The sequence below is a fragment of the Antedon bifida genome, chromosome 6 (genome assembly GCF_963402885.1).
Source record: "Antedon bifida chromosome 6, ecAntBifi1.1, whole genome shotgun sequence".
Classification (NCBI taxonomy): domain Eukaryota; kingdom Metazoa; phylum Echinodermata; class Crinoidea; order Comatulida; family Antedonidae; genus Antedon; species Antedon bifida.
This window is the reverse complement of record NC_136231.1, coordinates 8,097,194-8,113,813: the sequence shown is the minus strand read 5'-3', so window position 1 is coordinate 8,113,813 and position 16,620 is coordinate 8,097,194. Positions and strand designations below refer to the sequence as shown.

At 34.8% G+C, this 16,620-nt stretch overlaps 2 protein-coding genes across 2 annotated transcripts in view; one reads left to right on the top strand and one right to left on the bottom strand.

Annotated features, from left to right (window-relative positions):
- The window catches only part of LOC144845573 (piwi-like protein 1), a 29,957-nt gene extending 23,273 nt beyond the window's left edge, over window positions 1-6,684 (bottom strand). The window contains exon 1 of the mRNA XM_078702999.1: window positions 6,561-6,684. The gene's annotated coding sequence lies outside the window, so the exon portion shown is untranslated. The remainder of the gene's footprint in view (window positions 1-6,560) is intronic.
- Window positions 6,685-8,908: 2,224 nt separating this feature from the next.
- LOC144845586 (serum paraoxonase/arylesterase 2-like) overlaps window positions 8,909-16,620 on the top strand; it is an 8,418-nt gene continuing 706 nt past the window's right edge. Inside the window, exons 1-9 of the mRNA XM_078703016.1 lie at window positions 8,909-8,931; window positions 10,083-10,231; window positions 10,671-10,741; window positions 12,277-12,332; window positions 12,655-12,799; window positions 13,028-13,151; window positions 14,820-15,017; window positions 15,652-15,733; window positions 15,836-15,964. Of these exons, the coding sequence (XP_078559142.1) occupies window positions 10,161-10,231; window positions 10,671-10,741; window positions 12,277-12,332; window positions 12,655-12,799; window positions 13,028-13,151; window positions 14,820-15,017; window positions 15,652-15,733; window positions 15,836-15,964 (876 nt within the window). The 5' untranslated portion in view covers window positions 8,909-8,931; window positions 10,083-10,160. The remainder of the gene's footprint in view (window positions 8,932-10,082; window positions 10,232-10,670; window positions 10,742-12,276; window positions 12,333-12,654; window positions 12,800-13,027; window positions 13,152-14,819; window positions 15,018-15,651; window positions 15,734-15,835; window positions 15,965-16,620) is intronic.

Below are 16,620 nucleotides of genomic sequence, written 5' to 3'. Positions count from 1 at the left end.
ATTATAGTTTGTGAAATTGGTTATGCAAAGAATTGAAAATCAAGAACAGTATTTAAAGTGAAAATGGTAACTTAGAGCTCATGAACAATACAATCCCAAGAACCTGATTCCAAAAATTTGGGGATTTTTCCCTTGTTTAATTACCAACTAAACAAATTTTGAACACAGGCTTATTATGAATTAAAGGTTAGCTAGAGACATTAATTTGTATATGTCCATGACGGTTAATAAACGTAATCTCTGTGACACAGATAATCGCCTATATATACAATAACATATCAATTAAAAAACATTTTTTTAGGATATGACAATTATCTAAATATGTGATAGAATATGAAGGATTAATTAATAATTGCAGAAACAGCACAGAACTTTTAAGTCTATGCTCACGCTAACCATTCGCGTTTTCGCAAATTGTGATTGGAGTTGTCAATTTGCGGGAAAAAAAATTATATCATTCGCAAAACATTCGAAAATAATTTTTCCTTAAAAACTCAAACTTCGTCCGCTTACAGTAGGCTTCAAATATTAAAGCCCCCTTCCCTACGTTTTTTAGATCTAATTTAAGATCACAAACTATATTTAATGTAAAAATAATACTATATGGTGCTATTGCGATAACCTTTTTCGTCTTTAAACGGTTAAAAATGTGAAAAATAAGTCGATTCTAATAATTATAGCGGCCCGCTATAAATCCCAAAATGCATTGCACGCGGATTGATATTTTTGTTTTTCACCTGTAATTCGCCCACTTTTCGATCGATCGTGAGGCCAAAACAAATGGAAGACTCCTAACTTTTCAGCGAAAATACCGGGTTTTCCCCAATTTGTATCAACAGAGTCTGGCAAAAATAGAAAGACAATTAATGCAGCAACTATACAACGTCAGGCTAGGTATATAGCTAGCGTACGATGTTCGTACGTTACCGATGTTTACCAGCTAGGCCTACAAAACTAAGCCTAGCTGGGCTAGGCCTAAGACCGTCCACGAGAGGTCGATCGCTGCGAGCTACTTAGGTAGTGCATTGTTTCTTTTTTATCATAATAATCATAATAACCATAAAACGTACATTTAAGACAAGGAATGACATGGTTTAATGTTTTTAAAGTGATATATATGTATTATTTTCCAAAAAACATCCAAAATTGCAGGGAAGGGGTCTTTAAAGTTTTATGTAAACCACAACGACTTCGCCAGCCTATAAGTAGAAAAGCGATGTAGCGTTACTTGCCATCAACAACGTTTTTTTCGCGTCACTCGAATAAATTAAAACAAGTTTTCCGTTAGGAGGCTTATTAATTGTACAGGCGAGTAGTTGTATATCGCGTTATCTGTAAATGTACACGCACCCGGCTAAGGAGAATTTATTTTATGAATAGACATGCGCAGTAATTGTAATTACGAACAAACAAACAAACTGCTGTGTATAGATGAAAATATCGCGCAATAACAAACATGCTGCATGGACATTCCGACGTCATAGTTCGTTTGTGGTGTGTGTTACAATGTTTTCGCGAGTGAACAAGAAGCATATAAAACACAAACGAAAACTATTTATTATTTTATATTGTTTGTGATAAAAAACTTTATTCAGGCAGGCTGCATATGCTGATAATTGATAGAGGACTGACGCCGATCATACATGACTCGGCTGTAGCATAATAGTCAATCACTGAATAGGCCTCCTATAGGCTATGGCCGTGGCGACTGGTATTGCGGTAAGGCTGCAGTAGATAGGCCTAACATATTTTAATGCGGTCATGTTTTATTTGTATTTTAATCACAAATTTTTAATGAATAGATAAAGATAAAAACGACCTACATATTTATTTAAAGCCCCCTTCCCTACGTTTTTTAGATCTAATTTAAGATCACAAACTATATTTAATGTAAAAATAATACTATATGGTCCTATTGCGATAACTTTTTTTGTCTTTAAACGGTTAAAAATGTGAAAAATAAGTCGATTCTAATAATTATAGCGGCCCGCTATAAATCCCAAAATGCATTGCGCGCGGATTGATATTTTTGTTTTTCACCTGTAATTCGCCCACTTTTCGATCGATCATGAGGCCAAAACAAATGGAAGACTCCTAACTTTTCAGCGAAAATACCGGGTTTTCCCCAAGTTGTATCAACGGAGTCTGGCAAAAATAGAAAGACAATTAATGCAGCAACTATACAACGTCAGGCTAGGTATATAGCTAGCGTACGATGTTCGTACGTTACCGATGTTTACCAGCTAGGCCTACAAAACTAGGCCTAAGACCGTCCACGAGAGGTCGATCGCCGCAAGCTACTTAGGTAGTGCATTGTTTCTCACTTTTTATTATAATTTACCATAAAACGTACATTTAAGACAAGGAATGACATGGTTTAATGTTTTTAAAGTGATATATGGGCAATTCCACGGTAACGGAATTACAATTCACACTGATTTTCGGCCTTTTTTAACCAACCCACAAGATCTGGGTAAGCTTTGAATAATAAATTTGATATGTGTGTGTAGTACACATACTTACCAATCTAAAACAGTCTACTTAAAAAAAAAAAATTACACTGCCTTGATATTCTGGTAACTTTTATTTTGGTAACGGAATTACACAGAAAATTGATAATTCAATTTTTAACTTGAAACATGAGATTCCGTCTGAATACTATAAACAACTGAAGATTATGATTGGTATTACAGTGTAGACATAAGATGTGGCTAATTTATTAATACAAGTTTACTTCGGATATTTTCATAGTTTATCTGCATTTGGCTAGTTTTGTCTGGTAACGGAATTACATGACATGGTAACGGAATTACGCGTCTGATTATTGATTCGAATAGAACATCAAATAATAATTTTTTCTATGTTTTTTAGTGTTCTCATGGAACTTTAACAATGATTGATGTCCATTTAAACCAGATTTTATAAAAATCATCACATAAATTCGTTGGATCTACCTACTATAATAATAAAAAAATGCGCCTATCTGTGGTTCACAGAGCTTAGTCAATATATGCATGATCTTTCCACTGTATTTAAGTCATCTACACTATAACTAGAAACAAAATGTTCCAAATTTAAAAATGTTATCAAATTGAATTGTGATGCTTAATTTTCATTGTCATATTCAAGAGCCTGGCCAAAATGTCTCTAATATTATTCTGGCCGAAGTGCCTAAAACTACCCACACACCAAGCTTAGATCGTCAGTGTTCACTATTGAAGTTTAACTAGCTGTTGTATACACTGTACTACAGCCATCATCAAACTAATCATTATTAAATATAAGTTTATTCACTACTGTCATCAGCTTTATGACTATTAACCTTCATCAACCTATTTTGATTCAGATAGATCCTTAAAGTGGTGCCTGTATAGGGAATGAATTTGAATGATTTTAGCATCGATCGGAAATATAGTATCTACCGTATACTGTACTGTAACACTATATACTATGGATTTGTTTTGGAATTGGATTCATTATTTATTAATTAATTGTTGATTAGCTTCATTTAGAAACAATTTATACAGTACTGAGACATATGTAGTGAATTAAGGTATATTACTTTATACATAACCCAATGTAATTCCGTTACCATGTAATACCATTAATTTATACCAAAATTTAATTATGTTACCCAGGCTTTCAAAAAAAACTAGAGGAGACATAACTGGTTACTGATAATTATATTGGTTTGAGCATACCTAGTATTAGGATAATATAAAGTAATTTAAGTTTTTATAAGCATTGGTTAGCTCATAGGAAATATGTTTTATAAACGTTTTAAGTGATTTTGTGCATCAATAGTAAATTTCTACTATATAAGTGACTCCATGGAAATGTTTTGGCCACTAGGAATTGGATTTATTATAAATAATCAATTAATTGTTGATTCCCTTCACTTAAAAACAATTTTATGTGATTACAGAGACATTTATAGTGAATTAAGATACATTATTTTATACCTATACCCCCATGTAATTCCGTTACCAAATGTAATTCCGTTACCAAATGTAATTCCGTTACCAAGTTTTCTACAAAACTAGAGAAGACCAAACAAAATGTGTAATTGATATAGGTAAATGGCCATACCTAATAAGAGAATTTAAAGTAACTCAAGTTTATAAGCATTGGTTAGCTCACAGGAAAACTTTAATCAATTTTTTGGTAACGGAATTACAAATTAATTTACTAGAAAATGAATGATTTCTTATAGAAAGTGGGAGATGCGACATGAAAATTGATATTGATATTAGTGTTCTAGAGACCATGAACTCAAATAATTAGAATAATTAAAGTCAACAAGGGTTGAGTTAAGTACATAGTTCAGGATTGTCTAATTTCAGCTATTTTTTCAGTTTCAAATTTTAAATTACACATTCGACAAGGAAAGCAATTTTTGAAGAAATGTGAATTAATAAAACAAAAATTTTAGGTGGAACTAAATTCCACACATATTAGTAAACAAAAAATAACACTTAAGTGTAGGTTCATGTAGATTTAAACAATGATGATTTTTGTCTTCCAATGGAGAATTGCCCATATATGTATTATTTTCCAAAAAACGTCCAAAATTGCAGGGAAAGGGCCTTTAATGTATCTATCAAAAAATTTAGCCATTTTCATGGTTTTTAAAATGTGCTATTAAAGAATTTTAACTTTAGCGAAAAAAAATCGGCGACCTTTCGCAAATTTTGCGAAAGAAAATTTGAGCTTAGCGAGAGGGTAGTAGTAAGTTATATTTATGCTGTCAAAAGTCATGTCGCGATCCTGAAGAGTCTGTGACGCGACCATATTCAGCATTTACAGTAACTTTAAAATATTTTTTTACACTTTTTTTAAACACTTAAACTTCTATATATAAGCAACAATTCAACCAAAGAAAGGTTTTCATACTGGTACTGGTTCAAATAACCGTCTCATAGAGACATCTGGTAGCCATTGACTTAAAGTTGGCATTTGGATGTGTTACTTTTAAATGTACAGTACGAGAGTGACCACTACCAAATAGATTCGTTTGATACTGATAGATGTAGCAATTCAAACTTTCTAAAGTGTGATGTCCGTGACAAAAAAATACTGTGGAATGCCCCTTACATTGTTCCTGGCTAAAAATGATCATTTTCGACAATGTTTTAGAGTAGTCTATATTGAAAAGTCAAGTCAAATTTTCATAATTTTTCCTTTATTGTAATATTGATACAAAATACAGGAATGTTTAATTTGGTTGAAAAATAACAACTTTTAATTTTGCATCGTTATCCCTAATTCAAGCGTGCCTACTCTGCACATTTTGGCGCTAGTTCCGTTTCGCACCTGTCATTTATTTCGACTCGAAATTTGTTAAGAAACTTTATCGTGAGTACCACACCTTAGAATTAGGCCTCAAAAATACTTTTACGAAGGAGATCACATAAAAAGTGACAAATAAATGCTTTAAATTGATGAATTTACAGACGTGTTTCTCGCACATCGGTTCGTCAATTTCGCATACGCCATGTTCAATGTTGTTGTTTCTATGGAGCGCCAAAAGAGCAATCATAATAGAGGGCTAAAAACTCAATATAATGCGTATATTTAATGCATTTATTGGTGAAAATTACGTTCAATTTTAATATATTTTGTCAATGCAACAAAACCCTAGGCCTAAATCAGCATCACTACCTAGCCTAGGCCTAAGACTAAGAGGAATATTATTTAGATCATTGAGGTATAAAAACTACAGTACATGTAATGATGATGAACTTTTCGATTTTCATTCTTAAAAGTTAACGAAAACTGCGAAAACCATGTACTGTATCAACAGTAACATTTTTGTTGCATTGACATTGACAAAATATATTAAAATTGAACGTAATTTTCACCAATAAATGCATTAAATATACGCATTATATTGAGTTTTTAGCCCTCTATTATGATTGCTCTTTTGGCGCTCCATAGAAACATCAACATTGAACATGGCGTATGGAACCGATGTGCGAGAAACACGTCTGTATATTCATCAATTTAAAGCATTTATTTGTTACTTTTTGTGTGATCTCCTTCATAAAAGTATTTTTGAGGCCTAATTCTAAGGTGTGGTACTCACGATAAATTTATTTAACACATTTCGAGTCGAAATAAATGACAGGTGCGAAACGGAACTATCGCCCACATTTTTATGGATATCAATCACGGTGATTTGTTTGTGAAAAAATAGGTATGTGCTGACAATTCTTGAATTTTTACAACGCAACAATGTTTTTCACCTTTTTTGTACACCTTTTTTCCCAAATAACAAGTGTAAGTTAAACTAAATAATAATATTAAAACAATTAAATTTAATGTTTGGGATCATTGCAGTGAAAGCATGTCCTAGGCTGTGTTGAAGCATCAAAACCCGTAAATCAATTTTCAAGGACTAGGCCTAGGTCTAGGAGCTATCCGCCTAGCCTAGCTAGAGGCCTAGGCCTAGCCTGGCCTCATCGCCGATCGATGACATCAGCCTCCTACACACTAAGCTTATTAATATTATACATGAAAAGAACAATAATAAAGGATTATTTTGTTAATTATTAACTTACCCACTAGGCCTACTTGTAGAATTATAAGATATTATATTTTTACACCATAAAAGTAAGAATAAGAATTGGGTTTTCGAAAGCGTGGTGTGTGATGTTTTGATTGGCACCCTCCACCAGCTGCAGCAGCTCCAGAGTCGTCGATAGAGTGCGTAAGAAGTGTTGGTTGTTTGCAGCGTTGCCAGCGATAAAATTTAAATTATGCCGTAGCCTGTCTCAAATAATTCCAGATTGGGCTAAATAATGTGAATTCCAAAATCCCAAAAATGTGGCCCTAAATATGGCCAACGGTTATATACCTAAAAAGGGTCTGTAAAACCCAACTAACACAAAATAGGGACTAAAATTATATTCCCATGTTGTTCAAAATTTATATTTTTAGTTTTGTGTAAATTTCTCGCAATATTTGGGGTGCGAAAATGGTACAGTAATTGCAAACGATACCAATCCCACAAAAAAAAAGAAGAAAACCTTTTATTAGTATCATCAGCCATTTTTTAGTTCGGAAATAGCACATAATTTCAAATAGAAAATATAATTAATGTCTTCAGGACCTCAGCCCCACCATAGTTGAGGCTGAAGACAATTTGGAAAATAGAGAGCCTACTCATGGGCGCGCCCGCGAATGGCAATTAATTTCAAATAATTATGAATAAACATGTGTTGTGTCTCCAGGACTCTGGTTTGGGGCTGAGGTAAGACAATTTTGAAAATTAGGGCTGATGCCCGGAAATGGCACAATTAAAAATAGGAAATAAAAAATATATTAGTGTCTCCAGGACCTCAGCCCCACCATGGCCGGGGTTGAGGTAAGACAAATTTGGGGGAAAAAGAGCTGCTCGATGGCTGAAAATGGCACTTAATTTGAAATAATGGTTCTCGTCAGATCACCGAAGTTAAGCGACGTTGGGCCTGGTTAGAGCTTGGATGGGAGACCATCTGGGAATAGCGGGTGCTGTATACGGAGCTGGGGTCTCGTTAGGCATTTAAAATCAGCACTGCTGACTCAATTATGGCAGCCCTGCATCTAGTAGGCCTATCTGCCTCAGACCTCGGGTCAAGGTGGGCACTGGACGAGTGTTGTGTTAAAAAAATTCATTTTGTGTCGACAAAATTCATTTTGTGCCAACAAAATTCATTTTGTGTTGACAAAATTCATTTTGTGTCGACAAAATTCATTTTGTGTCGACAAAATTCATTTTGTGTCGACAAAATTCATTTTGTGTCGACAAAATACATTTTTGAACTGAACTGAGACGACAAAATTCATTTTGAGACGACAAAATTCATTTTGAGACGACAACATTCATTTTGAGACGACAACATTCATTTTGTGTTAAAAAAATTCATTTTGTGTCGACAAAATTCATTTTGTGCTGAGCCTACTCAAGCGTGAGACAGAACGTTTTAACATGCAAATTAGAAGGCGGAGCTTAAAAGTGAAAAAGGTCGTGACAGCGCGCGAGTTTAAAACCTTCGGTGTTTAGTTCCACTAGGCTACTAGCCTGTGGAATTCACCAAATTTTTTTCTCTTTTTTAGTGTGTCGTGTATCCACATATCTCTTTTTCGGGACCTTCTCCGGATAAGTAGGAGGCACAGCAGATCGTTTTCTTCTTTTTAAACCTCCGTGATTAAAAACGTGTTCTGTCGTCAAAAGTTAACTGTGTAGCCTAGTGTCGCACAATACACTGTATCATCGACCACACACACACCACCTCCCTTCTTCCCAGACGGTTCGCGCAAATTTGCATAAAGGTCCATCCACCGCTCTGTTGATTCCGCGGGCTGTGTAAATGGGACAAGCCACGCGGTTTCCGCTCAACTTTACCGCTTACCGTTACCGCTCGTCTGTGTAAATTGGCCTTAACGAATCGAATCTTCAAACTCGAAAGACTTCCAAAGATCCACTGAATTTCAGATAAACTAACGAGTGTAAAATTGTGTTCCGTCCTTTTTTTACTATTAAATATGAGACCTTTACTTCCTATATGATTTATATAGGATAAATTCTTTATGAACTTTATATCTGGAAGGATTAAAAATAAGCCTAAATTATAATATTTCTCTGTGAAACAACAACGGAAATACGCCGTCATTTACGTAATTTCATACCGCAATGCAACGTGACAATTATCTTGTTATGAGGCCTGTGGGATGTTATAATACAGTTCAATAAAATCTCTTAGGAAGAAGAATAGGAGAAACAGGTTAGCTAATAATACTTATTTTCGTTAGAATTATTTGAAATATATGATGCTGGAATTTATTTGAATGCGAGTGTCACGTCATCGTTGTTCATGGTGGAATGTCATTCAAACTGTGACATATCAAGGTACAGGATGGTGTGGGATTCACTCAAGTCAAGTTTATATAGTACGTATTATCACCAACTGAATTTGTAACAAATTGTTGCTTTGGACTTGTTTCTGTCATAAAGGACACTCAGGAACAGATATAGAGAATGTAGAATTGATGGTGGAGTTATGCCGATTCACATGGTCATTTGCTGCCGATCTAGAAATCGATAAAGCAGAATTAGTATTATAATGTGCCTCCTGCCCGCTTTTCCAATATGTTTTAGTCAATACTCGGCTTTAGAGAGCACTGATGGCTTCATCATTAAACATTCGGAGCTGGACAAAATACTCATACACTACACAAAACGTTAACACATCAATCCTCAGCGCACAAATACTGCAATAATTTGAAATTAAAAAGGTACTTGTGTACAAATTAAACCCTAAACTAACTAATCTAATCCCAAGCTACTATTTTCAATAAATTTATTTTGTTTTTGTACGAATTTGTTTTGTTACCATACACGTTTTTGCGATCATCTTCTCTTGACTTGAATAGGATTGGTTATGGAACAAAAATGAATATTACTATCATCTCTCATATCAACCTCTATATCATTGCTAAGAGTGCTGTATCGTAGACTTAAAGATGTATTGTCCCCCAAAAACACGAAAAATTAAGATTAATTAAATCAGACTTTGAATATGTTATTTTGTAGTTAAAATAAATTTAATCACTTCTTTAGAAAAAAATAATAATGTTTTCACTTATAAAATGACAAAATAAACGGTTAAATTCAACCAAAAAACCGTTGGCTGGCAGCCAATTTGACCATTTTTTGCTTTAAATTACAGTTTTTCAGGTAAATACATTTGTTTTCGATCCAATTTTTGGTCAAAGTGGATAGCTATTTTGTTACATTAAAATGGCATATTCAACAAAAATGTTGTTAAGAATTATTTTCTCAGAGGACAATACATCTTTAATCAAAATTAAATCTTTATTTGCTCCATATAAAAATGGGAGGTCTACATGAAAAAGGCGTTTTCCTCGTCATAAATATAAGGGTTAGGGTCATAGTATTGTAATTAACGCCATTAGTGGATAGACTATGAAACCTCCCTGTATAATAGACAAAATCATTATTCTGTCTGATTATACTATGTATATGATTTCCGCTTCCCGTTTATTAACTATAGATAATCGATTTTATGCACGTTTTGTAGATCAGTGAAATCTGCTGGTTGATCCAGAATACAACACCTCGATTGCAGTATATCACAGTCAAGACAACAGAACCTACAATGACACCTATGCTGAAATGTATTCTGTTTGCTGGATTAGTTTTGCTTGTACAGCATATTATTTATGTTGTGTAAGTATCTAGTACTGATCAAGTATATTATTTTTAACACGATTTTGCCATATGTTATAACAATGCTTAGTTCACTAGACAAATGCCACCTTATCTGCTTTGGTATATAGGCCTACACTTAGGACTGGCGCAGAATCAACAGTTTTGCGGGTACACCGTTGTATGTGTACGGTGTATAACAGTTTCTTGTTTTACATACAGTTTATACGAGAAAAAAAATCATATAAAAAATCTAAAACGAGCTTAGATATTATACTATTATAAGCGTCTTGTTTCTAAAGGTTGTATAGAGCATGGCCAATAGTAGTACTATGGGCTGAGAAGAAACGGTAATTTACAAAATAGTCCCGTAATTAACAAACGCATAGACGGGGATCCGGGAAACATTTGAATAAACGTATACGCTATATGGATTTAATATTCTATTATCATTACATAGAGTTGGTTTTGGATTTCACAAAACATTGTTTGACCATGCTCCGGGACCTTGTCGCAAACTTCCTCCGATTGGTGAGTACTTTAACTATACTATTATCTATTATTACCTATATTAATTGCCCTTTATTATTATCTATTCAAACAAAAGATACATTTTACAAAATATAATACAAATCAACAAATTGAACAAACACGACATAAGGAGAAACATATCATTAGTTACTAGCTGCCAGGAAAGCACAAAAGCAGCCTAAGCTACACTGTCACCAATCAGTAGTGTACCTCCAACCAACGACTAGTAAATGAAAGCACTGAGTGAAGTACTTGCATGTGAGAAATAATTATGTTCGGTTTGTGGACTACAAATATGCATAATAAATAGGAAGAGATTCTTGAAAGGAATTCTCCACGACTACTACATGATTGAACGTGGCAACACCTTTTGGGAAAGGAATGGGAGAGTTTCATATAACTATTTTAAAAACTCTTCCAGTGGCGGATCCTGGATTTTGAAATAGTTGGGGAGCCAGATAAGGGTTACCTGCACCCTCTAGCAAACTATGCCAACAATGTTTTTTTGCTTCCTTACATCAATACAAATCAATTTTTTGCTGTTGGCCGAAAAAAAAAATTTGCATGCTTGGTCAGTACAGGGTCCAAAAGGTCAATATGGTCAAAGTTAAGACTTTCCGTAACTTGGTAACTACATGGGTGTATTGGAATATTTTTTGTGCCAAACTACTCCGAAGACCCATATTTCTATTCACTCTAATTGGAAACTGTTGCCAAAAGTGGACGGAAACCTTTTCTGACCACTGGTCAAGAAATTGGCGATATGAATATCTCAGCAACCTGGTCAGAAAGTGATAATTGTGGTCTCAAATTACTCGCAAAGTATATGTTCTAATGTAATAAAATTCATAAAACTGTCAATAAACCCTTAATTTTTTTCTTCATTTAGCCGGCACAAACATTTTTGGCTTAGAGCACACTTTTCATATCTCAGAAATTGTTGGGCGGATATTGTCGTAGTTGGTGTCAAAATACTCAGAAGATACATATTTCTATTCACTTTAATGAACAACTTTTGCCAAAAATGACCGTGACATTTTTGTTTACCATTGGTCAAGAAAATGGCCATATCAATATCTCAGCAACCACTAGTCAGAATGTTATAATTTTAGTCTCAAATTACTCGCAATATATATAATTATATTGCTCTAATACAACAGAAATACACAGAATGAAATTGTGTGTAATGTTTTGGCCTAAGGCAGTGGTGCTAAATTAACCATGCAAGGCCGTTCCACTTTACTGAGATGTATAAGAATGAAATGAACAATTATTAACTGTGACAAATGTAAGACAGAAGTCAAAGGAGTGCGGTCTGTTCCCTATAATGTACGAGTGTGTCAAAACGCCACAAACAAGCGGTTGAGTTGTTAAAACAAGGCCAACAGCCATAAGTCGCGTGCTAAAACGCATAGTGATACCGGACCGACAGACAGACCGACAGACCGACAGACCGACCGACCGACATAGTGAACTATAGAGTCGCGTCCACGCGACTAAAAATGGGTTTTTAAAAATGTATTTTTTTTTTTTAGAATATGGGTCTGAGGACATTACAACTCTACCTAGTGGTATAGCGATTATATCATCCGTAAGTATCATGGTGTAAGCCTGGCAAAATTGATTAGATAGATGTGGATTGCAATTCCGTCTTAAAGTAGTGCGTGTATCTTTTTTTTAAACTGCGAAAAAGCGATCCAATGTACAGAAAAGATCCATAGAATGTGTGAGCTGATTCTTTAGTACAATCAACTGTATAGTATCAGACGAACCTATGTCTATATCCCATAATGGGATGAAAGTTCCTATCAGAAGACATAATACTACATGATGTTTGTTGTCACTAAACATGATACTGGTCGTTTGTCGGGTATTCCATATCGTTAAACATTTTTACATGACTGATATTACAGGGTTTGTATGGACCTCCTACTAGTAATTTGTACACATACGATTTCAACAATCCAGACAAGGGCGTACAAGAAGTTAAGTTGGTAAACTTTAAAAGATCTAATTTGTACCCGCATGGTATTTCTACATGGATTGACCCAAAATCAGGTTAGAGTTTGTTTTTTTTCAGTTTCAGACAATATTAAAGTTTCCTTTACGTTATAAAATTATACTTATGTTAATGTACCTTGTTCACATGATGTACGCACACTGCTAATATATAACGTCTCCGTAAAAGTACGGATTTTTGCAGAGGGAATTTGCCCAATAATATTTACTAAAAAATATCATAAATATCTTCAGATATCTTTATTTTGAATATCATTTTTTTAAAAGGAAAGGTGACTTTGTTCTTAGTCAACCATTCTCCAGACGGTGAAGCTGTTGTTATATTTGATTTCAATGAAGCAGAAAACACGTTATCATACAAGAAAACGATCACAGATACATTGTTTACAAGGTATAAGACGTCATTTTTCTTTTGTATTTGAGAAATATAGAAATATTTCGGTCATGCGTTTTATACCGTCTATAAAGTAATGATGGAATACCCAATGGTTCGCATACACACACAAACATCAAAATAAAAAAACAGAGATACTTTATTTATGCATAGGCCTTTTCAATTATCATCCATTACAAATCGAATTAAACATTTATAAAACAGTTTAAAACAAACTTTATTTCCACCTGTGTTTTATACCGATGATTTACCCGAGAACAGTACCGAGAATCGGATATGATTTAATAACTGTTTTTACTAATACTAAAATGTAGTTTACCTATTTTTTGTTAGGCTAAGAGAAAGTTAACGATAACATGCGTGACAGGATGTTGGAATGTACTGGTTCTGCCATATCGATGGTAGGCTAGGCGTGACAGGATGTTGGAATGTACTGGTTCTGCCATATCGATGGTAGGCTGGGCGTGACAGGATGTTGGAATGTACTGGTTCTGCCATATCGATGGTAGGCTAGGCGTGACAGGATGTTGGAATGTACTGGTTCTGCCATATCGATGGTAGGCTAGGCGTGACAGGATGTTGGAATGTACTGGTTCTGCCATATCGATGGTAGGCTAGGCGTGACAGGATGTTGGAATGTACTGGTTCTGCCATATCGATGGTAGGCTGGGCGTGACAGGATGTTGGAATGTACTGGTTCTGCCATGTCGATGGTAGGCTAGGCGTGACAGGATGTTGGAATGTACTGGTTCTGCCATGTCGATGGTAGGCTAGGCGTGACAGGATGTTGGAATGTACTAGTTCTGCCATGTCGATGGTAGGATAGGCGTGACAGGTTTTTGGAATGTACTGGTTCTGCCATATCGATGGTAGGCTAGGCGTGACAGGATGTTGGAATGTACTGGTTCTGCCATATCGATGGTAGGCTAGGCGTGACAGGATGTTGGAATGTACTGGTTCTGCCATATCGATGGTAGGCTAGGCGTGACAGGATGTTGGAATGTACTGGTTCTGCCATATCGATGGTAGGCTAGGCGTGACAGGATGTTGGAATGTACTGGTTCTGCCATGTCGATGGTAGGCTAGGCGTGACAAGATGTTGGAATGTACTGGTTCTGCCATATCGATGGTAGGCTGGGCGTGACAGGATGTTGGAATGTACTGGTTCTGCCATATCGACGGTAGGCTGGGCGTGACAGGATGTTGAATGTACTGGTTCTGCCATATCGATGGTAGGCTAGGCGTGACAGGATGTTGGAATGTACTGGTTCTGCCATGTCGATGGTAGGCTAGGCGTGACAGGATGTTGGAATGTACTGGTTCTGCCATGTCGATGGTAGGATATGCGTGACAGGTTTTTGGAATGTACTGGTTCTGCCATATCGATGGTAGGCTAGGCGTGACAGGATGTTGGAATGTACTGGTTCTGCCATATCGATGGTAGGCTAGGCGTGACAGGATGTTGGAATGTACTGGTTCTGCCATATCGATGGTAGGCTAGGCGTGACAGGATGTTGGAATGTACTGGTTCTGCCATATCGATGGTAGGCTAGGCCTAAAGACAACAATACAAATGTGGATTTGTTTTGTTTCATTCCACCATCTTTAATTTACTTTTTCTGATCCTGATGTTATCATGATGCATATTTTGTTTTCTTACTTAAGCCTAAATGACGTAGTGGCCACCGGACCCGATACATTCTACGCTACTAATTTCCTGCTGTTCGGATACAAATATATGTTCCTTGACAAAATACTTCGTTTGTCGTTTGCGTCTGTTGTTTTCTATGATGGAGAGAAAGCCTCGTTTGTTGCTACAGGGCTATCGGGAGCAAATGGAATCAATATATCTCCCGATAAACGGTTTGTCGTTGTTGTTTTTTTCTACAGTAGAATCCCTCATTTGGGACTTCTATTTAGGCGAAATTAAAGATGAAGGCATATTGTCCCCCAAAAATATGAAAAATGAAGATTAATTAAATCAGACTTTGAATATATTATTTTGTAGTTTTAATAAAGTTAATCACTTCCGTAGAAAAAAACCCGAAAAATGTTTTCACTTATAAAATGACAAAATAAATTAATTTTTCGGAGGGACAATGGACATCTTTAAAGGGACAATACATTCAACTCCTTTAGTCCTGAAAGGGTTCTTAATATATCGTTCTACTGAAATTGGTATTTAAACTAAATACATTCTATTTCGCGCCACGGAAGAAAAACAAACATAGTAGAGGACTGGCCTAGTAAATAACTCTCTAAAACACTAAAAATTAAAAATTATGCGCGTCTTATGTATTTAATATGTCAAGAATGGAAAGATCAAGGTCTACTATATTTTTAAGAGAATTTAATTTTTAGAGTGATGCAGTTTGATGCCGTTATTGTGTTATAAAGTTGCTCTTACAGGGAAAAGAGTTGGGTTATCATGCCTCCCTGCATAAACCTATACTCTACACACTTATAGTATGGTATAAAATGAATAATTCTCTTATAGGACCGTATACGTTGCTACCACATTTAGTCATCAAGTTCGAGTTTACTCACGTAAAACAGATTCATCATTGGAACCGGTTAAAGTTAGTATAAGATAATAATAATTATTATTATTAGGACCGTGTTACTATTAAATTACGTTACTGGTATAATTTATTATTATGATTTAATCGCCTATTTCTTAGATTTTGAATATATACACGGCACCGGACAACATTGAAATTGATCCAACGACAGGCGACTTGTTGGTGGGGTGTCACCCACTCATACACAAGCTGCTGTCTAGTAAAGAACGCATTAAAGGAGCCTCACAGGTAAGTTGGTATCGATGATAAAATAAATTGTTTTACTCCTAGTGGTAATATAGGCGAGCGCGGTGGAAACGTATTTTGATGTTACCATCGATACCAATCCTTCTACATATTTTATCCATGGATGGACTCACAGATAAAATAAATGAATTACGTCGATGAAACATAGTCATCAGGATTTATTGTCGTTATGTGACACATAAGATGAATATAATGAAATAAACATATAAAACACGTCCATTACATTCACTACAATCAAAGATACTGAACTATTACCATTACTTTTATACTCAATATCGTCATTAACATGCTGTCAGCCAATTTAAATTAGACACTTTATATCAATACTATTAACGTGTATAATTAATTATTAAATTAATTGTAAAATTTATTTTTAAAGCCAATAATATATAATCTATATTAGGCCTATATTAATAAATTATAATAATATATTAGGCTGTATAATGTAATGTTTATAGTATTTTTGATGTTCTTATGTTGCTTTTAAAATGTAAAAAAATGTATCCCTGTAGTATTCATGTCTATTTTTAATATATTGATTGTTTTAAATAATATAAATATTGTTTATAGTAATAATTTTATTAATATACATTTTAAAATTTTGAAAATGTACTCCATTTTAAGTGGAAAAATAAAAT